The following is a 21,862-nucleotide window of genomic DNA, read 5'->3' as shown; positions in this document are numbered from 1 at the left end:
AAAAAAAAGAAGAAGTACAAATAGGCCCTGGCTGGAGTAGCTCAGTGGATTGAGCTACGGGCCTGCGAACCAGAAGATTGCAGTTCGATTCCCTGTCAGGGCACATGCCTGGGTTGCAGGCCAGCTCCCAGCAGGGGATGTACCAGAAGCAACCGTACACTGATATTTCTCTCATTCTCTCCTTCCCTTCAAAAGATAAATAAATAAGAATTTTTAAAAATCTCTTAAAAAAAAAGAAGTACAAATAGGCTATTCCAGAACAGCCCTGGGGATGTAAAGTACAGTATAGGAAATGGAGTAGCCAAAGAAGCTATACCCATGACCCATGGACATGAACAATGGTGGAGGGAATTGCCTGAGGAAGTGGGGAGTGCTGGGTGGAGTGTGCTAACGTGGGAAAAATCAGGACAACTCTAACAGCATAATCAATAAAACATAATTCTAAAAGTACCTCTTTCCTACCCCGTTGTCACCTCCTCCCATGACCCACATCCTTAAAATTTAGTATCTCAAAATATGCACATGTTCATAAGATCTAGTAATATAGTTGGTAACTAATATATAACTAAATTTCAGCAACACAAGCTTGTAACAGGAAGTGAAAATAATAGCAAAGTTGGACTCAGCAACCTACAATGGAAAAAGGTTTCTCTGTCCTTCAACCCAGGGACCATGTACCCCTAAGTACACTCAGGCTCAGAATACAATATAATATTTCCTTCTAAGTGTCAATTTTATTTCACAATCATATTATTTATCAAACGGTATGAATTTCAGAATTAGATTGCAAAATGCACACCAATTTTTAAGATTAAAAACATGGGCTCTCCCTGCAACTGCACACTTGTAAACAGCAGTGCTGCAATAACACACACCACATGAGCTCATAAAGATCTAAGGTACCAGGGGGACCAGAGGCTACTGTTGTGGAACATAGGCTCTATGTGTAGAAATATTTCATAATTAAAAATTAGGAAAAAATCTGTATGAGGAAGATCAATATGTAAAACACCTCTGCCTTTTTTGGATATGGATGCTACTGACAACTCAATCTACTCTGCCATGCTTGTTACCTTACATATGGGCCCACTGAACTAGAGCGACCCTAGAAAACATCCTTATTCTGCTAAACTGGTGTAGTTCTTACAGTTTAAGTCAGGGGTATCAAACTCATTTTCACCGAGGGCCACATCGGCCTCGCAGTTGCTTTCAAAAGGCCAAATGTAATTTTAGAACTATAGAACTGTTAACTACTTCAACCTCTTTTATTAAATATCTCATGTTTCTATACTTGTTTTGCTGGTTTCCAGTTTTATGGTCCCTCTCTTTTATTATCAATGATTTCTAATGTTTTCAGGAAGCCAGTTCTTCAACCATTAAGCAAATAAATTACTTCTCAAAGGACAAAGTTATGTTCTCTCTTTAGAAACCATATTTTTCTAAAGTTCAAAGAAATCATGCTTTCTAGCTCAATTTCAGTTTGACTACACCTGAACATCCTATCAAAAGTATTTCTCAAGTCAGGGCACATGCCTGGGTTACAGGCCAGTTCCCAGCAGGGGACCCACGAGAGGCAACCATACACTGATATTTCTCTCCTTCTTTCCTTCCCTTCCCTTCTAAAGATAAATAAAATCTTTAAAAAAGTATATCTCATACTTCAAATTTACTAGTGGTGACATACAAGGAGCAAGCTTATGGAGCAGAGGTCAACAAATTTACCTATTTTCTGTAAAGGGCCAAATAGTAAATATTTCAGGTTTTGCCAGCATAGTTTCTGTCACACTTTTCAACTCAGCTGTTAAGAGCCATGAACAATACAGAAACAAGTAAGTGTGGCTGTGTTCCAATAGAACTGGCATAGGGAAATAACTCTTACTTCTGAACTCTTATAATCATTATATAAAAACTATCTTAAAAATTCTTCAATAAAACAAAAACTGCAACTTCTTTATAAGCTTTAAAAGTACTTAGCTTATATTTTATAAACAAGTCATATAAATATGACCCTGTAGGCCTAAAATCCCAGTTGACTGTTTAAGTGCTTAACACCCCTACCTTTGGGGAGCCCACGTCTTTTCGCTTCATGTGGTCCTGGTAGGGTTATCAGTCATATGCTCTATCAGTGCACATACAGACACTGATACTCACATACACACACAGACAAGTAAACATACGGTCCATGTCATAAATCAGAGTGCTTTACCTCAACCCACCTCTTGGCTCAGTGATTTACGTAAGGAAAGACACATGAGACAAGTGAGCTCATTAGAGTTGTCTCCCATTTTTTTTTTAATTTATCCCAAAGAAAGATCATGCTCTTCTTTTTTATCATGGATGTTAAGAGTGTGGGCTTGGGTTGTCTACAAATAAAGACAGCTTCCCTATCATTCAACAAATTATTAAGTATGTGCCAACTATGTGCCATGCACTCAGTAGACACTAAACAAAACAAAGGGGACTCCTTACCCTCATGGAGCCAACATCCTAGAGGGAACCAGCAAGCAGAGGGAACCAGCAACCAGCAACCAAAACTGATGACACAAGAAGCCCAAAAATACAGTCCCTGGGCCAGCACTACTTTCCACTTTCTAGTTACTTGAAGCAGAACCTTGGATTTTTCCTATTCGCAAGTAGAAGACTTCTATTATCAGTACCAATTAGCATTTACATGTGAAATAGGAACTTTCACTCTCCTAATAACTCCAGAAATTGGTAACAAACATATAAAGTTACCTTGTTCTCCTTATTATTCATCCATGATTGTAAACGAAAACCAACAGATGAGTCTATTTAAAAAAGCAAAAACAAAAAGTGAAAGACCAAGTTATTTTATCAACCAAATAGCCAACAGCATCTAAAAATATCAAACTATTAAACACTTTTCCCTTTAAATAGACCACAGCACATATAAATGATGCTCTGGAAGCCACCATTGGTCAGTTAAGTTAGAAAACTATTAGAATGGGAAGTGTACAAAATTAGCCCTGGCTGGTGTGGCTCAGTGGAATGAGCACCAGATTCGAACCAAAAGGTTGCCACTTTGACTCCCGGTCAGGGCTAGGTTGTGGGCTAGGTCACCAGCTGGAGGGCATGTGAAAGGCAACCAATTGACGTTTCTCACGCATTCATGTTTCTCTACCTCACTTTCTTCCTACCTTCCCCTCTCTGAAAATAAATAAAATCTTAAAAAAAAATTATACACATGCCCAAATAATTTAATATGAATCTAAGCAACATTTAAATTTAGCTTTTGCTTTAGACGACATGGGGAAGAGAGAAGCAAGAAAAATGACACCCATGAGTAAGCAACAGAATCCAAATACTGGGGCAATCTATAGGGTGACTGACCTAGCCTATCTCAACAAGGCACTGACTTGAGACATAACAACAAATGTACCATAATATAACCTTTCTTGAACCCAAATTCAACCAAATAAACAGATTAGTAAATTGGATATGAACTAGAGTATTATGTGATAACAAAAAAAATTAAGTTTGTTAGCAGTCTTGATAGCATGTCGGTATGGAAGAAAATGTCCATATTTTCAGAGATGTACACTGAAATATGTAGGAACAAAATGTTTAAAATTTTTAAGTAATATAAGAAAAAAAGTAATAAAAAACCAGAAGAGATGAATCAAACATGACAAAATCTTATAGTAAATGAAACTGTGGGATAGGTATGTAGAAGTTTTTAACTGATATAAAATCTACAGATCATAAAATCACCCTCTGAAAGTGTAAAATTTAATGTTCTTAGTATATTCACAAGGTTGTGCAACCATATTTAATCTAATTCTAAAATAGTGTCATTACTCTGGAAAAACACTATACCCATCAATAGTCACTCCCCATTCTCCCTTCCCCCAGACTCTAGACACCACTAATCTGCATTCTCTATCAATTTCCCTATTATGTATCCACACATTTACCTATGGATAAATAGAAATCTACAAAATGTGACCCTTTGTGTCTGTCTTCTTTCACTTAGCTTAATGTTTCCAAGATTAATCCACGATAGAGTACTTGTTAATACTTCACTCCTTTTTATGGCTGAATACTACTCATTATATGGACATAGACTATTTTGTTTATACACTCATCATTTAATGGACATTTAGGTGGTTTCCACTTTTTGGTCATTGTGACTAATGCTGCTATGAATAGTCATGTTAAAGTTTTTGTATGGACATATATTTTCATTTCCATTGGGTATACACTTAGGACTAGAATTCCTGAATCACAAACATTGTAATGCTGTGTTTTACATTTGAAAAAATTGTCTAACTATCGGATTGGCCAAAAAGTTCATACAATGGCTCTAGTAGAACTTGGCTGTCTTTAACTTCATTTGAAACAATTTTGTTAGATTGTATGGTGACGGCTGGTGAATTTTTACAGTCATTTTAATACTGAAGATGGAAGAGATACATTTTTAATATATTATGCTTATCATCTCAAAAAAGGTAAAAAAATGCAACAGATGCAAAAGATTTTTGCAGTGTAGAGAAGGTGCTGTGGCTGACTGACGTGTCACATGTCATTAGTGAACTTTCTTGATTACTATTGACATTACTATTGCTCTGGGGCTGTCTTAGGCATTGGAAGATGTTTAGCAGCAACCCTGGCCTCTACCCACTAGAAGCCAATAGAGGGAGATAGTCGACATAACTAGAAATATCCAAATAAAAAAATTATTGGTGAAAAATTAAAAATTTGTCTTCTATTTTACAGAAAAAATTAAATGGACTTTTTGGCCAATCCAGTATTTTCACAGCAGCTATACTATTTTATATTCCTACCAGCAATGGAAAAGGATTTCAATTTCTCCATACCCTCACCAACACTTGCTATTGCCCGTCTTTTTTATTATAGCTATTCTAGTAAGTGCAAAATGGTATCTCATGATTTTGATTTGCATATTCCTGATGACTAAAGATGCTGAGCATCTCTTCATGTTTACTGGTCATCTGTACAACTTTAAAAATATATATTTATTTATTTATTTTTAGAGAGAGGGGAAGGAAAGGAGAAAAAGGAGAGAAACATCAGTGTGTGGTTGCTTCTCATGTACCCCGCTTCTGGGGGTACAGCTTAGGTCACAACCCAGGTATGTGTCCTGACTAGGAATAAAACCAGCAACCCTTTGGTTCACAGGTCATTGCTCAATCCACTGAGCCACACCAGCCAGGGCTACAACTTCTTTACCGAAATGTTTATTGAAATGCTTTGCCCATTACACACAGTATTGGGTTGTCTTTGTATTAGTTGTAAGACTTCTTTATATGTATTTGAATGCTAGTCTCTTACCGTATATAAGATTTTCATATATTCCTCCTGAATTATGGTTGCCTTTTCACTGTCTTGAATAGTGTCTTTTGAAGCACAAAAGTTCAATTTGATGAAGTCTAATTTATCTACTTTTTCTTCTTTGCTTATGAATGTGAGGAGTTAACAGAATTCTACTTTCATACATATTTGACATTTTCCATAAAGAGAAATACAAACATCCTTCAATTTTTTAACATAAATACGTAAATGTACATTCATTCATCAATCCTATAATACAGCCCAAGCAAGGCCTTTTGAATACTGAATCAGGTTGAAGTTACACGGTATCTTTGTTATGTAAGCATATACATACTTTTCATATTCTAGTCTTTATTTCTTTGAAAAAGAGAATATAGAATACTTAAAAGCAATCTGACAGGAGAAGCCCTGTACAATTTTCCCCACATTTTTGTAGTTTCTCCCTCAGATCTAATTGGAAGCAATCTTTCATATAATTCAAAGTGTTCAATTTTGTTATCTTAGAAAAAATATTTTTAGAATTTATAATTCTTATAAAAATAAGTTTAGGGACAAAAATGACTGTTAAGAAGAATATAAATTAATTAGTAAAGAAAAATGTAAAAGGTATATTAAAATCAGCCTCCTTGTCTTGAACATAAAGTGTGCTATGGCTATCAGTGTGATTTCCAAAGGAAAGGAGATTTCAGCTTAATCAGTAAAGACAATTAAGAAACTGATTTTAAAAGACCTTTTCCTATAAAGGATTATAAACATAATATTAATAGGTAACTATCAAACCAAAGCATTTTCAGTTAACAGCTTAAAATATAACTGTTAAGTTATAGCTTAAGATAAATACCAGTCCAAAGTCAGAGAAATGAGAAAGGAAAATAAAATATATACATTAAAAAATAATTTCTTATACTTCAGGACCTTGTACTTGTTCCAGTGGTAAAATCCTAACACAAGGATCTTGACTCTGAAAGGACTCTGCAGTTTTAGTCTCCTTCTCTTCTGTTTTTGCTATATCGCTGGGAAAAGTCGACTCTTTGAGGACAGTATCCGACAAATGTTGACTTTCTATGTGGTTCTTTCTCCTAGAGACAGAACTTTTTAAATTAAGGAACAGATTGATCATGAAATGTTAGTCACCTTGGGTAAATCTATAAAACATCAATTAATCAGTTATGCATTTTATCTCACAAAAAAGTAAATACAATGAAAAGAAACACTTCTAGGACCAGCCAGAAATTACAACTGGTCATACTGTGGGTATTCCTAGGAACTGCGCCATCATTTTGTGTCCAGTGACAGACAGTCTACCAAAACCAAATACATTATCACACTGTTACTATGCCTCTCAAGTGATGAGGGTTTTTTCTTTCCCAAATAAGGATGTCTGAATCTATCATATCTAGAGAGAAAGTCAGCTTTCTAAAAACAAGAGACTCAAAGGATACTGCTAGACTTGCCAAATAGCTAATTACCTGAATTACTAAATGCTTTAAAAGTTTTATTGTTAGCCCCTGACACTGTTCTTGTCTTCATTTTTCTATCTACAACTGTTGTTTTATGTCTAGATGAAAATGTTTTTCCTTAAAGGCAGTTTTCCTCCCAATCTACTGCAGCAAAAGCTCCTGGGTCTGTCACAGCTCACAGAGTCATTTCACCAATAGGAGGAGGGGTAAGGATGGAACCGTAGGAAAAAGCCTCTAAATTGAACAAATTTATCATCCGACTAACTAATATCTAGGGCCAAGCTTAGGTCTGCCAGGGTGGATGAAAATAAAGTAGCCCTTCCATATGTTCCAAATTCTAACCCTTTGTGCCTATAGCAACTCCACAACTCTAATTTATTTCCCAGTTTCTCCACCTCTTTATTGGGGCTGAAATTAAAAGCCACTAGCTTAATCCAATGGTGCATTCATAGGCCAGTATAGGAAAGTTTCACCCCAATCAAACAGAGCTGATAAAAGAAGGGATGGGTAGGCAGAAAGCATATAAATGGATACAAAGTAATATGAGAGAGAAGATAAAAAGAAAAAGTAGTGGGAGTAAGACAGTGACATGAAATATAAAAAATAAAAAACAAGTCAGGACATTCTGGTTAATTTTTGTATTTTAAAGCCCTCCCTTGAGAAAAGCATGTAGTGTGACCATGAGAACTTTAGCATAACAGAGATAGTTAAGGGCACTCTAACTACTACCACTCCTAAAATCTTCTTCAAACCTACACCTATCCCTTGTTTTTATTAGCCCATCAAAATTTATCAAATTAAGTCGTAAGCTTCCAGTAAAGTTGTCAAACCTCCAGGGATCCATTAAAATACCAGTAAGGACAGCTATAAGTGAAGCAATCTAGATAAGATCCACCAATCCTAGCCCAACCTTACCTCTGATTCTGCTTGAGAAAAGCAGATGGGAGATTCAGGGGAAAAGAAAGCTGTGGTCCAGGATAAAAACAAAGCATCCAGCAGCAGAAAACAAATCTTCCTGGAAGAACCTCAGTAATATCTCCTGACTAGTCAGAAGGAGGGTGGAAGTGAGAGCAGCAGAGAGGGATTGACTGAAAATCTGTCAAGACCACCTTTGTCAGGCAGTACTCCACTCCTGCTTCTCAACCCACACAAACAAAATGACGGTGTCAACATAACACTGAACACCTGGGGAAAAGGTTCTTCTCCAGACAAAGCATACAAAAACACCTGTGCAGAATAAAGCTATGATGGTAACAGAGGCCCAGAACAAAGCATTAAACCCGTAGCGTGAAACATGCTCCCCACCCCCACCACAGCCAGTTCACCCTAATGTGAAGCCTGCCAGGAGTGCTGCCCTACTCACATAGAGACCTAACAAAAATGACACCTGACAGCTGAGCATGTCTACACTAGCAGCCTAGAAGACAGCTACTGCCCTGGATGGTGTGGGTCAGTTGACAGAAAATCAACTGACCCACACACCAAATGGCTGCAGGTGCAACCCCCAGACAGGGCATGTATGGGAGGCAACCAATCAATGTGATTCGCATCGGTGTTTCTCTCTTTCTCTCTCCCTTTTTCTCTCTCTAAAATGAATAAATATATTTTTAAATTTAATTAAAAGAAAAAAAGACAGCCACAATCAGATACATTTGGAGGAGGAGCATCTCAAGAGAGGAAAAAATAAAGATGAACAAATAACCCCAGAGACAAGGAATAATTTATAGAACTTTGAAAAAATTCATTTACAAACTTCAGAAACACTCAAGTAGCTATTGCATCCACAAAAAGGAGCCCTTATAAAAAATGAGAAACCAGGGAAAAAAGCTCTCAAAATTATGACTGCCTATGATTTAATAGAGGGATAGAAAAAATTAGCAACTTAATCTACAAAACTGTCTTTTCTTTAAAATAAAAAAAGGAAAAAACAATGGAAACAGATCAATCCAAGTAGTCCAAAATAGGATCAGAAAGAGATAAAAATAGGAAATTGCCCAAGTATTAATAATCTAGAATAAAGCACAGAAATCTCTGAATTGATGTCGATTAAAATTTAGTGAGTGGGGAAGAGGAGAAACCCAATCTAGGAGTTGAAAATGAGGCCAACACAATACATCTAGGACTTCACTTCATTAAGACTAACTTCCATCAACAGAGGTCAAAAAGACCACTTCCCCAGACCTCCTCATCTCCAAAGAGTGTCAGGTAGTTACTTCCAATATTACCCTTGCCTCCCCCCACGCACAGTCTTATCACCAATATCACTTCAGTGAAACTGACTTCATGATGTCCTTTGAACTTCATTATCTTAAACCTTCTCAATGAGACTCACACTGACCACTCCCTTCCCTTCCTAATAACCCTCCTTAACATATTCTATTTTTCTGCCACTTTTCCCTTCTAATAAAATGCTATAAAGTTGGTATATTTTAATGTTTTTCTTAAAGTTGGTCTTGTTCACGAGTAATTTCTAAATACCTGGAGAAGTATCTGGCACATAATAGGCACTTACCAGGAATACACAATGAATGGATGCATACAGATAGACTTGACATCTTTGATATGTAGAAAGGGCTTATATCTAAATGTTATCAAGAGGCCAGCCACAACACAAATAAAAATAATGAATAAACATTCAAGTATGTTTGATCCAACCCTGGCTGGGTGGCTCAGTTGGTTGCCAGTTCAATACCCAGTCAAGGCACATACCTAGGTTGCAGGTTTGAGGAAGGCAACTGATAGCTGTTTCTCACACCAGTGTTTCTTCCTTCCTCTCTCTCTGGAATCAATGAACATGTCCTCAGTTGAGGATTAAAAAATGAAAAAAGTATGCTTGATCCACAAATACTCAATTATAAATTAACACACAGAAAACTTTAAAATTATATGTAATATCAATAGATATTGATTTATTATATTTATATTTTGCTGTACAGACTTCCGGACTTTTAAATATGCATTTATGCATGTGTATAAACTTTTTTGCTTCTAAAATCAAAGATTAAAAACAGTACTACCAAATATAGGGGATAGCTCATAAAAGGAGGCATTCTCACTTATCTTCTAGTGGGATTATAAATTGGCATAAATGTTCTTAAGAGCAATGTGGCAATTTCTAACAGTCTTTAAATACTTAACTCAGCAATTTCAGTCCTAGAAATTTAATTTAATAAGTAAAATAATCTGTAAGGTATGGAGTATTTATGTATAAAGAAGTTCATTAAATATATAACAGCAAAATTCCAATAATTAAATGCCTAACATGTACAGCAGTTAATATTATGATACAAATACACAATGTAACTGAAAGATGAGTACAATGTATTAACTTTTTTAAGGTTATAATCAGTATGTACAGTTTAATCTTCTTTTATTAAAAAAATATATAGGTATGTATACACACACACACACACACACACACACCCATGAACACTGAAATATCTGGGAAAAAAGAAAAAGAAAAAAGTCTGGAAGACCATACATAAAAAATGTAATCAACAGCTACTCTCTTTCCTCTGTATTTTCTTTATTCAATGAGCATACATTACTACTAGAATCAGAAAAAGTGTTTTAAAAGACTTAAGTGTTTGTGTTTAATATAAATATTTATATAGAAGAAAGTGAGACACAATGGACTTTCATTTTCTACAAGACTGAGACTCACTTTTTAAAAAAAAAAAATCCTCACCTGAGGAGAGGTTTATTGATTTTAGAGAAAGGAAGGGAGAGAGATAAACATCAATCAGATGCCTCCCACATGTGCCCAATCTGGGATTGAACCCACAATCTAGATTATGTGCCCTGACTGGGGATCAAACCTGCGACCTTTTGGTGTATAAGGACAACACTCCAACCAACTGAGCCACCCAGCCAGGGCTGAGACTCACTTTTAATACAGTAAAAGCAACATGGAGGTACAAACTTACTCATCATCCTGGAAGCTAAGCTGTAACTTTGCTCTTGGTTCAGCTTCACTCTGGCTACTGGGAGATGACTCAGATGGAACTGAAAACCTCCCTTCTCCTAAATAAGATGCCTGGATATCAGAATACCTATACACACACACACACACAAAAACAAAACAAAACTGTTTTTAATTAAATTATGTACATTTAAAATTCACTGTGACATAAGCCATACTGATTATGAAACCAACCAGGTGATAAAACAAATTGAGCCTCAATGTTCAAAACCATCATCCTATGTGCAAATCAGATATGGATCAGCAATGGGGCATGTATGTATTAAACAAGAGTCTCAGACATCTTAAAGCTAAAAGAATTTTACAGGGTTAATCTAGCCTCTTCATTCCAAAGGTAAACAAAATGCTCTTTACCAAATGTTATGTTGGGAAGACAGAAAAGCGGTTAGATATTTAAGCATGGGCAAATTGTACATACCATATTTAACTCAAATTACTAGCTACCATTAAGGCTGTACTAATACAAAGTCAAAACACTATGGATAGAAAAAATAATTACTAGACCAAAGGTCACTGGTACTCAATCCCAAATTCACCCATTCACTACTGATAAGGCAATGTCATTGGGAAAGAGACAATAAGATTTCATCTTTTTCCATATTAATTTTCCATCACTGTGACCATCTCCCTCAGATAAAGCAAAAACTCAAGCTTGACTGAGAAATTTTACAGGCGTACCAGTATATTGGATGGTTTCTGGACCTGAAAAAACAATCATCTGCTCAAACAATTCTTACCTATTATCAGTGCTGGCTCTATTTCTAGCAAGTGTTGAAACAGCAACAGGCAAGCCAAGATTTGAAGAAAACGTGACATTTTCCAAAATCCCACTGTTACCAAGTAATGAATTGGTTAAAAAGCTTGGAAATGACTCGTCAGCTATACCTCGAAAATCTTCCATCTCACTGCAACAATAAAAGTTTCTATAAATCAAATATTACTATAAAACTTCAGCAAATAGGAGTACAAGTATAATAAATCATAGGGAAAAAATCATAATTTGGAAAGAGCACTAAGAAGAGATACATTCTGAGCTAAAGTAACTCTCAGAATACTTTGCTACTTTATAGCTGAGAATATAAAAATCAAACTATATTAACATAATAGTGAAATACAACACAGCTTAACTTACTCTTAGACTGCTATAGCGAAAAACAGGAATTATCACAAACTGATCCAGTAAAGAAGCAAAGAAGGGACAACATTGATGGCACACAGATGACTTTAGGATATACTTAAGAGTGTACTAGAAGGGTACCCATTCTAACATGGAATAGGAAATAAAAAAAAGAACCAGCAAAATATAGCTCTTGATTTCAGAGATTATTGTTAAGGATAAGCAAACAGTTTAAAGAGTGAGTCCACTTAAAGAAAAATTTTAAATTAAAGCATATTTGACACATGGACAAGGCAAATGGTAAAAGTGGTATATAAAAAACTAAGTCTAGAAAACAATGGCAAAGAACCTATATTACTGACCCATATTAGCCAACTGGTTCAACTGGACCCTAACACAGTACTCAGAGGAGATATTACTCAATCTCAAAAGTATGTCAGAGTGCTTACAAGGGCTATGTGGACTTCAGTAAAGAAAATCAATACATTAGAAAAGGCTTAATAAATGAGAGGGTATTGGTGTTTTACCTTGAAGATACAGGGGCTTTTAAGATTTTATTTATTTGTCTTTAGAGGGGAAGGGAAGGAGAGAGGGAGAGAAATATCAATGTATGGTTGAGTCTCATGCGTCCCCTGCTGGGAATTGGCCCCCGCTGGGAACTGGCCTGCAACCCAGGCACGTGCCCTGACTGGGAATCGAACCACAGTTGTTTGGTCCGCAGGCCCTTGCTCAATCCACTGAGCTACACCAGCCAGGGCTAATGGGGGCTTTTAAAGATGACAGATAAACACAAGCAAAGGAGGAAGGAAATTAAAATGTACTGCATACCTACTACCTCAAGTCATTGATCCTCATTGACAAATAAAGAATAAAACTCCGACACTAAATTTAACTAGTATTTAGCCAAGACTGTACAATTAGTAACATTTAAATCCAGGAGTGACTCCAAAATCCACTCTAATAACTATTTGTTATTAGAGTGTGGTAGCAACAGCAAGTGCATCAGTGTATTTTGGCAAAGGGCATATAATATAACACAATAAATGAAACCATGGAGCCAGATCCTAAAAGCCTTAAGTTGTATATTAGGAAGTCTGACATGTATGTTGCAGCCCAGGAAAAGGACTATCTCATCAACCTACAGTAGGGAGAGGGCTTCAAATCTGAAAGGGTATTCAAAGAGCTACCACAATTGGTAAGACAGACAAAAAGGAAGGGCTGTGCCAGGGTCAATGAAAAATGCACTGAAGTATAGATTTTCAGTAGTATGAACTAATTTAATTACAAAATAGAAAAAGTTTTAAGACCACTAGAGAGCTAAAAAACTTAGAAGTATCCATGCTCCTGTCAGAAACCCAACTCTCCTGTTTGTACTTGATCCCAACCCCTCTCACCAATGCAGTGACATGGCCTGGGCCTCTCTCCTAAACCTCAGATATTCAACTACCTACTTGATATTTTAACTTAGATATCTAACAGGCACCTAAACTTAGATCTTGACTACATTTCATTCCAACCTCCTCAAAAAAATTCTAATCTCCAATCTTCCCCAAAAAGCAAAATGAGACTCACTTTTTAAAAAAAAAAAAAAAATCCTCACCTGAGGAGAGGTTTATTGATTTTAGAGAGAGGGAGAGAGATAAACATCAATCAGATGCCTCCCACATGTGCCCAATCTGGGATTGAACCCACAATCTAGGTATGTGCCCTGACTGGGGATCAAACCTGCGACCTTTCTCTAGTTGCTCCATTCTCTAGTTGCTCAACCCCAAAACTTTAGTCATTACTGACTCCTCTCTCTCATATTCACACACCCCCATATGCAATCTCTAAACAAATGACAATGGCCCTGGTCAGGTAGCTCAGTTGGTTAGAGTGTCATCCTGATACACCAAGGTTGCGGGCACATACAAGAAGCAATCAATGATTACATAAAAAAGTGGAACAAATCAATGTTTCTCTCTCTCTCCTCCCCACCTCTAAAATCAATAAGCTTGTTAAAGAAATGATAATCGTCATGCTGTAACAATATAACCAGAACCTGCCATTTCTTACTACTTCCACTGCTGCCACCTTGGTCAAGCCACCACAACCTCCTGCCTGAATACTCACTATGACAGCCTTCCATCTCCATACCTCTAGTCTTCCTCCCCTAGTCTATTCACCCCACACTAAAGTTATCCCTGACAAGGGTGACCAACCTGCAGCCCACAGGCTACACACAGCCCAGGATGGCCATGAATGTGGCCCAACACAAAATTGTAAATTTATTTAAAACCTTTTGCTGCTCATCAGTTTTTGGTTACTGTTTGTGTATTTAATGTACGGCTCAGAAATGCCAAAATGTTGAACATCCCTGCTGCTAAGGTAAATCAAGTACTTTCACTCTTTAGCTCGAAACCCTCCACGGGTTTCCCATCTAGAGTAATGTTAGTCCTTATAATGACCAATGGAGACAGGATAATCTCTTTGTCTCCTACTACTCTTCTCTCTTCTTCATTCCCTTTCTGCCATCCTATCCTCCCTGTTGTCACCAAAACATATTAAAGCTCCTGCTTTCAGAGCCTTTGCCCTTACTCTTACCTCTGCCCAGCATACTGATACCCCAGATATATTCGCATCTTGCTTTTCCACTTCTTTCAGGTCTTGGTATAAATGCCTACTTACCTGTCAGGTCTTCCCTCAGATATCTATATAGTCTAAGCAATGCACTACAATTTCCTTGCCCTGTTTTCTTTTTTCTGTAATATTCAGTACCATCTGGCATGCTATATAGCGAGGGCAAAGGTAGGTTTACAATTACATGGAAAATAACACAACAACCAATAAATAATACAAGAATAAACTCTGTTTTTCATGTACTCACAACTGTAAACCTACCTTTGCCCCACCCTGTATAATTTACCTGTTTAACTATTTCCCCCTCTATTAGAATATTAAGTCCTGGAGGGCAGGGATTCGCCCTGTTTCATGATTGAATTCCTATCCAGGGCAGTGCTTTGCACAGAGTAGACCCTCAGTAAGTTTGTTAAATGAATGTTTTCAAACTATGTCAACACACAGGAAATTTACCACTAACTATCATGTAAGTACGCTCCTCTCAAATAATGCCCCAGCATTTTCCTCTTGAATATTTCTATTTCCTCTTCTTGATTTCTATAAACATGATCAGACGTCTTCCATCTTTCATTTGCACTTCCTGCCACCAATTCTCACCTTCCATTCACAGCTAAGAGTCTTAGAAAAATCCAAAATTACTACTTATACACCTCTTCCTCTTATATTAGGGATAGCCAGGATTCTGATTTCAGATCTTGTCATGAAATGTATGGGGTTGGGACAAAAGTCCGTATGATTTCCTCCATTAAAAAAAGGAAACAGTTTTTCATTCTCACCAATAACTTTTTTAATTTGGATATTTCTAGTTATGTCGGCTATCTCTCTCTATTGGCTTCTAGTGGATAGAGGCCAGGGGTGCTGCTAAACATCTTCCAATTTATAAGACAGCCCCAGAGCAAAGAATTATTTGGCCAAAATTTCACTAGTACCAAGAAAGTTTGCAAACCATTTGTGACACATTCAATTAGCCACAGTACCTTCTCCATACACTGCACAAATCTTTTATTGCATTTCTTGTGTTTTTACCTTTCTGGAAATAATAAAGCATAATAACACCAAAAAATGTTGCATATTTCTTCCACCTTCAATACTAAAATGGTTGCACAAAAATTCATCAATTTTGATAAATTTTTTAAATGCATGCTGATAAGACAGCCGTAACAATTCAGTCTAACAAATTGTTTCAAATGAAGTTAAAGAGAGCTAAGCATTACTAGAACCATGGTGCTGAATAAAATTAAATAAGCTTTTTGGCCAACCCGATACATACATTTCTCTAATTCCTCCACCAGAATTGCAAGGTAGTCATTTTCCCTACTATTGAAGAAGCTGAGGCCAAAAAAGGGGCTTAAGAGACATTTCCAGGGCAGCCACACAGTGCATATAGGAGGAGAGGATTCACACCCAGACAAGTCTGGCTCCGGAGTATTCTTCCTTCTGCACTAATGCCATCTCACTCAACTTTAAATCACCTCAGCACAGACCTCCTCTATTCTAAAACTGACACCTCTATTTCCAAGTGGCTCTTTGACATCTATCTTAACTCTGACTACCTCCCAAGTACTGCAAAGCCAAAATATATAAAACTAGATCACCCTCCCCCCCAACACTCTTCCTATTATCGTTAGTTTTGATATATATTATCCATATTCTCTTGCTATACATGCTAGACAGATACCTGGGACCATCTGATCCTTTCTGCTCTGTTACCAAATTATAATGCTTCTAAGTCCAAATATATCTCTAAAGCTAAGACCCATTTACATATTCCCAACACCTGTCACCCATCACTATTTTGTTTTAATCCTCACCTGAGGGCATGTCTTTATTTTTCATTTTTTCAGAGACAGAAAGGGAGAAAGAGAAACATTGATCAACTACCTTCCATACGTGCCAGTACCAGGGATCGTACACACCCTACTCAGGGATTGTACATGTCTGGACCAGGACCAAACCCACAACCTAGGTATGTGCCTTAACCAGGAATTGAACCCACAATCCTCTGGTTACAGGACAATGCTCCAAACAACTGAGCCACACAAGTCAAGGCACTCATTACCTTTTAATCTAAATCATTCCATGAGTCTTCCAACTAGCCGTCCCATGTCTAGACTTGTAATTACTCTGCTATTTATTTACAGATATAAAAACTGCATTCACATACAAAACTTTTTAAGGGTTATTCCTGTTAGGAGTCAAATCTAAGAAAATTTATGTATTAAGCAAAGATCATTCATTCAACAATCATTATCAAACACAAATCATGAAAGACACTCTACTGGGCACCAGAAATGCTAAAATAAATAAGGCAGCTCCCTTCAGGTTGCTGACAATCCCTATCAATTATGATACAGCATTAAGTGGTTGGACAGAGCTTTGCTATGCTTGCAAGAGTAACACACCTGGACATCCAGCCAAGATGAAGGAGTAGGTGGACACACTGTGCCTCCTTGCACAACGAAAGTTAAAGACAACAAAAATTTAGAAACAAAAAAAACAACCAACAGACAGAAAATTGAACTGTATGGAAGTCCGACAACCATTCATCCAGACTGGTAAGAGGGGCAGTCGGTAGCCAGCAGAGAAGGGTCCAGGCAGGAAAAAGTGGTGGCTGGCAGACCTCAGACTCGAGGAGGCAACAAGGAGACCCAGTGAGGCGCACAAGGTGGCTGGTTGACCACAGTCACACATTCGCAAGCCAATAGACCAGGTGAAAACAGGCAGTGAGACAGACCTCACAACCCAGGGCCCCAACACCAGAAAATAAAGCCTAAAAGCACCAATTGAAAACACTTGTGGTGGCTGAGTTGCCAGGAGAGGGTCCCAGCCTCACAGGAGAGTTTACTGGAGAGACCCACAGGGTCCTAGACATACACAAGCCCACCCACCCAGGAACCAGCACAAGAAAGGCCCAGTTTGCTTGTGGGAAGCGGCAAAGGGGACTGAAATCTCAGAGAGCAGAGCAAGCGCCATTGTTCCCTCTCTGACCCTGCCCCCACATACAGCGTTACAACCCAGGGACTGGGTTTCCCAGCCCTGGTGAACACCTAAGGTTCCACCCCTTGCTACATAACAGGTGTGACCAGACCAAAAAGAAAGCTCAAATACAAGAACAATTCAAAGCCCCACAGCCAATACTTTTAAGCGACCAAGAGATAGCCAACCTATCAGAGGCACAGTTCAAAGCACTGGTGATCAGGATGCTCACAGAATTGGTTGATTTTGGTCACAAATTAGAGGAACAAATGAAGGCTACAGTGAAATGAAGGGAAATGTACAGGGAACCATAGTGATGGAAAGGAAACTGGGACTCAAATCAATGGAGTAGGCCAGAAGGAAAAAAATAACCAAACAGAAAAGAATGAAGAAACAAGAATTCAAAAAATTAGGAGAGACTTAGGAACCTCCAGAACATCTTTAATGTTCCAATATCGGAATTATAGGGGAACCAGAAGGGGAAAAGGAAGATCAACAAGTGGAGAACTTATTGGAACAAATAATAAAGGAGAATTTCCCCAATCTGGCAAAGGAAATAGACTTCCAGGAAGTCCAGGAAGCTCAGAGAATCCCAAAGGTGGACCAAAGGAGGAACACACCAAGGCACATCGTCATTACATTAGTCAAGATTAAAATGAAGGAGAGAATCCTAGAAGCAGCAAAGATATAAGGGGACAGTCACTTACAAAGGAGTTCCCATCAGACTGTCAGCTGATTTCTCAAAAGAGATTTTCCAGACAAGAAGGGGCTGGAAAGAAGTATTCCAAGTCATGAAAGGCAAGGACCTACACCCAAGATTGCTCTATCCAGCAAAGTTTTCATTTAGAATGAAAGGGCAGATAAAGAGCTTCTAAGATAAAGTCAAGTTAAAGGAGTTCATCATCACCAAGCCCTTATTATATGAAATGTTAAAGGGACTTATCTATGAAAAAGAAAATAAAAAATATGAACAACCTGAACAGTAAAAAGACATCAAACTCAGAGTTATTAACAACCACATCTAAATCAAAAGCAAACCAAGCAAACAACTAGAACAGGAACAGAACCACAGAAATGGAGATCACATGGAAGGTTATCAACAGGGGAGTGAAAGGAGCAGAGAGGGGGGAAAAGGTACAGAGAATAAGTAGCATAGATGGTAGGGAGAAAATAGACAGGGGGAGGGCAAGAGTAGTGTGGGAAATGTAGAAGCTAAAGAACTTATGACACATAGTCATGAACTAAAGAGGGGGAATGTGGGTGGGGAGTGTGCAGGGTGGAGGGGCATGAAGGGGGGAAATGGGACAACTGTAATAGCATAATAAATAAAATATATTTTTAATAAAGTAACACAACCTAGTGTAAGATTCCTTAAGATGTATTCTATCATTTCAAGGAAGGACTACACTTGTTCTACACCATCAGTAGAAATATCACCTTCCTAAAGCTTCCCTAAAAGGAAAATTTCCTGACTTCCCTCTATATTGCACTACTCACCCCTTCTCCATCACTTAAAGTGTAATCAATATCATGTTATCTTTCCTTTTAATACTTGAACTAAGCAGCCATCTTTGAGATTTCTCTTGCTATTTCCTTAAAGTGGTAACCTCAAAATTTTGCATTTGAGTTCATTAATATTTAGTTGTTTTAATTACACTTCCGGATATATAAAACATCATTTATGGTAGGGCTACCTTTACAATTGAACACATTTAAAAAGCATGTGCTGTGGAAAAAAGACAGTCACACTTCCCAAATATCCAATATCTAACCATGGCATTTTATGATATATCTTATAATTATGTAGGAATTAAGTGTATTTTCAAAACTTACTGCAAATTTTATCCACAAAACAGCAATTTGAAAAGGGAGCTGATCTGGGCGCAGTAAAAACTCCAATCGAATAATTTCAAAGTGGTTAACAGCAAATGGAAACTCGGTCATAAAAAGAGCTGTCCTCCAAACGACTACCTCCAAAGGGGGTATTTTACTCAACAAAGTCTGAAATAAAGAAATGGCAAAAACAGAATGACATTAAGCACTGACTTATTTCACGTTTTATTCATAATGAAATCAGATACAAGAAATGTAGGTAAGTGTGGCTTAGCAGAAATCAAAACAGAAGTGAATAATGAGGGACACCTGTCTAGCAGACCCCCTCTACATTTAGCTATGTAATTTCCTGGGTCAAAGTCTTAGAAAAAGGAGAAACAGAACCGCCCATCACACACACGAAGCAACAAGAGCAAGGCGCAAGGCGCGTTTGTTAATCACCTTGAGGAACGCGGGGCGTGATCCCCATAAAATCAAAGCCCGTTTCTTTCAAAGCCGCTCTCTAGTGCTTGGCTAAGAATCTCAGACCCGTGAATGTCAGACACGATGGCGTCCAATTAAACTCAATGAGCGAAATTCAATTGTGGCGACCCGACCGCTTTAATGATTGAACTGAGCGGCCCAAAGTAGGCTCACCACAGCCTCCACCCGGAAGTCTGCGCCCCATTCCCAACCTCTCCCAAACCGTCCCTGCCCCGCTGTCCGCGCAGCCGATCGCCGTCCAGAACTGTATTTGACTGCCTCCTGCCCAACCTCACGTCAAGACACAGAAGCCCGATCCCCCTCACCAAGCCCTCAACCTTTACTTCAGGAAGCCGTGTAAAGTTAGAAAAAGAGGCGTCTCAAGGTGCTGCAAGTACGCCTGCGCGTTCCCTCGGCACTAGCCACCGCCCGAACTGGCCGTAGGGAGTCCCTCAGATTTACGTCTGTTTGCGACAGGAACGGAGAGCACAGAATCAGGGGCGGCTTTGGATTGGACAGCGCGGAGGGACTGTGCAGGTGCTAACTCCAACGATTGGAAGAGGACAGCGCGCTCAAGATTTGAATCAGGGAAGCGCGCTCAGCAGCACGGGAGGAACTCACCAGTGCCTCAGGCTGCTTTCTTATTCTAATGAAACCGGAAGCGGCCCGTTGAGAGACTTAAGCCAATTTGAAAGTAATGCCTACAAGATTCAGTTTGGGAAGCCTAACCAACGTTACCCAACTTATACACAGAAATATTTCTGGTGATAACTGGATACTACTTCGAGTTCAGTATCGTTGCCACTTGTTCGTGCTTACTCAATGAACTGACGCAGATCTTTTGTATCCATAACCATTCCGCAGATGCTGAAATCTCACGATTTGCCCACGTTACCCAATGCTAACAGGCTCCAATTAGGAAATCATTCCTGGGGATCCAAGCTTCATATCTAGCTACAAAATGGCGTATTTATTGGCCTGGTGTGGAAAGGTGAGGCTATGAGACATAGTTCATCCCTAATTAAGCCTACGTTTTCCTTGCCTCTTTAGAGGGCACATCGCCGACAATCTGCTCAGCACAAGGCCTTAACTAGTTACTATGTCACTGAAACCATATAAGTAATTCAATTTCACACCTTTCATTTCTTTTATCTCAAAACTTCCAGTCTCAGAGGTAGTCTCTTTTCCAAAGTTAAGTCCTTAATGCCATTCATTCAACAGTTAAGATGTATGGTGCATTTGGGAAGGGAAAAAAAGAAAAGGCATATTTGAATTTAAATCCTAATTTTAGCCTGGTGGGGGGAAAGCATGTTTATTTGATCACTCTACCACCTCTAAAATGTTACTCAACCATCATTCCTAGATACCCTCTTGGTTGGTTCTTCTCTGCCTTTAGAAATGCTCTCTCCATCTCAACCACAAACCACCCTTCCTTGTTTTATCACCTAAAGACCATTCTGTCTCTCCTACCCTTAACTGCCTCTACTTTCACACTGTATTGGCTTTTTTCATGTTATCAGGTTGGTCCTGTGCACTACTCCAACATTTGTTTTAATTGGTCAGATCTGGCTTCTTGACGACGGTAGTGTTTCCAGTTCTCAACATCTCTTCTTGAAACCTCCCTGCTTATCATTTACAAAGTGTAATTAATTACCCCTATTCTACCTTTCTCCATATTCAATGAAGAAAGACAAGTGGAGAAAATGTCAAGATGTTCTGAATCCTGAAAAATACTCAGCTCTAGAACTGAAAGGATGCTATTTGAGTATAACAAACCACCTTTGTTTCACAGGGTATTTTAACTCCTCTATAGCATGGTTATATGTTGGAGATGAACTACTGGAATGTGTCTCTATGTTCCAGACTCTAGCCCTTGTACCCAACTCAGTAAATGTCCTTCCCCCATAAAAATCAAGTTACCAAAGCTCTTGCCACAACACCCAGCAAGACTCTAGTGACAGGGCTCTACAATCCAAAGTAATCTGCAAGCAGAAAAGCCTAGACTCTGATGCCATACTGCCTAGATCTCAATCCTGGCTCTCACTTTCTAGCTGTGCAGCTTTGGGCAGATGATTTGCCTCTGCCCATTGATATATAAAA

General features: G+C 38.3%; 1 protein-coding gene across 9 annotated transcripts in view; it reads right to left on the bottom strand.

The window, feature by feature from the left end:
• The window catches only part of CEP192 (centrosomal protein 192), a 152,933-nt gene extending 132,761 nt beyond the window's left edge, over nt 1-20,172 (bottom strand). For 4 of the 9 annotated variants that reach the window (XM_053668825.1, XM_037127307.2, XM_053668830.1 and 1 more), the window contains exons 1-6: nt 19,742-20,147; nt 19,301-19,468; nt 11,493-11,660; nt 10,700-10,825; nt 6,229-6,404; nt 2,737-2,789 (exon numbers count right to left, since the gene is read on the bottom strand). In XM_053668825.1, the coding sequence (XP_053524800.1) occupies nt 2,737-2,789; nt 6,229-6,404; nt 10,700-10,825; nt 11,493-11,656 (519 nt within the window). In that variant the 5' untranslated portion in view covers nt 11,657-11,660; nt 19,301-19,468; nt 19,742-20,147. Of the gene's footprint in view, nt 1-2,736; nt 2,790-5,313; nt 6,180-6,228; nt 6,405-10,699; nt 10,826-11,492; nt 11,661-19,300; nt 19,469-19,741 lie in introns of those variants that run through there. The other 5 variants (XM_053668827.1, XM_053668826.1, XM_053668829.1 and 2 more) reach the window with 5 other exon arrangements.
• Nucleotides 20,173-21,862: the final 1,690 nt, after the last annotated feature.

Source organism: Artibeus jamaicensis, unplaced genomic scaffold, assembly GCF_021234435.1.
Source record: "Artibeus jamaicensis isolate MK-2021 breed Jamaican fruit bat unplaced genomic scaffold, CSHL_Jam_final contig_511, whole genome shotgun sequence".
Lineage (NCBI taxonomy): Eukaryota > Metazoa > Chordata > Mammalia > Chiroptera > Phyllostomidae > Artibeus > Artibeus jamaicensis.
The sequence above is the reverse complement of the archived record's forward strand: the minus strand, read 5'-3'. Positions and strand labels throughout refer to the sequence as shown.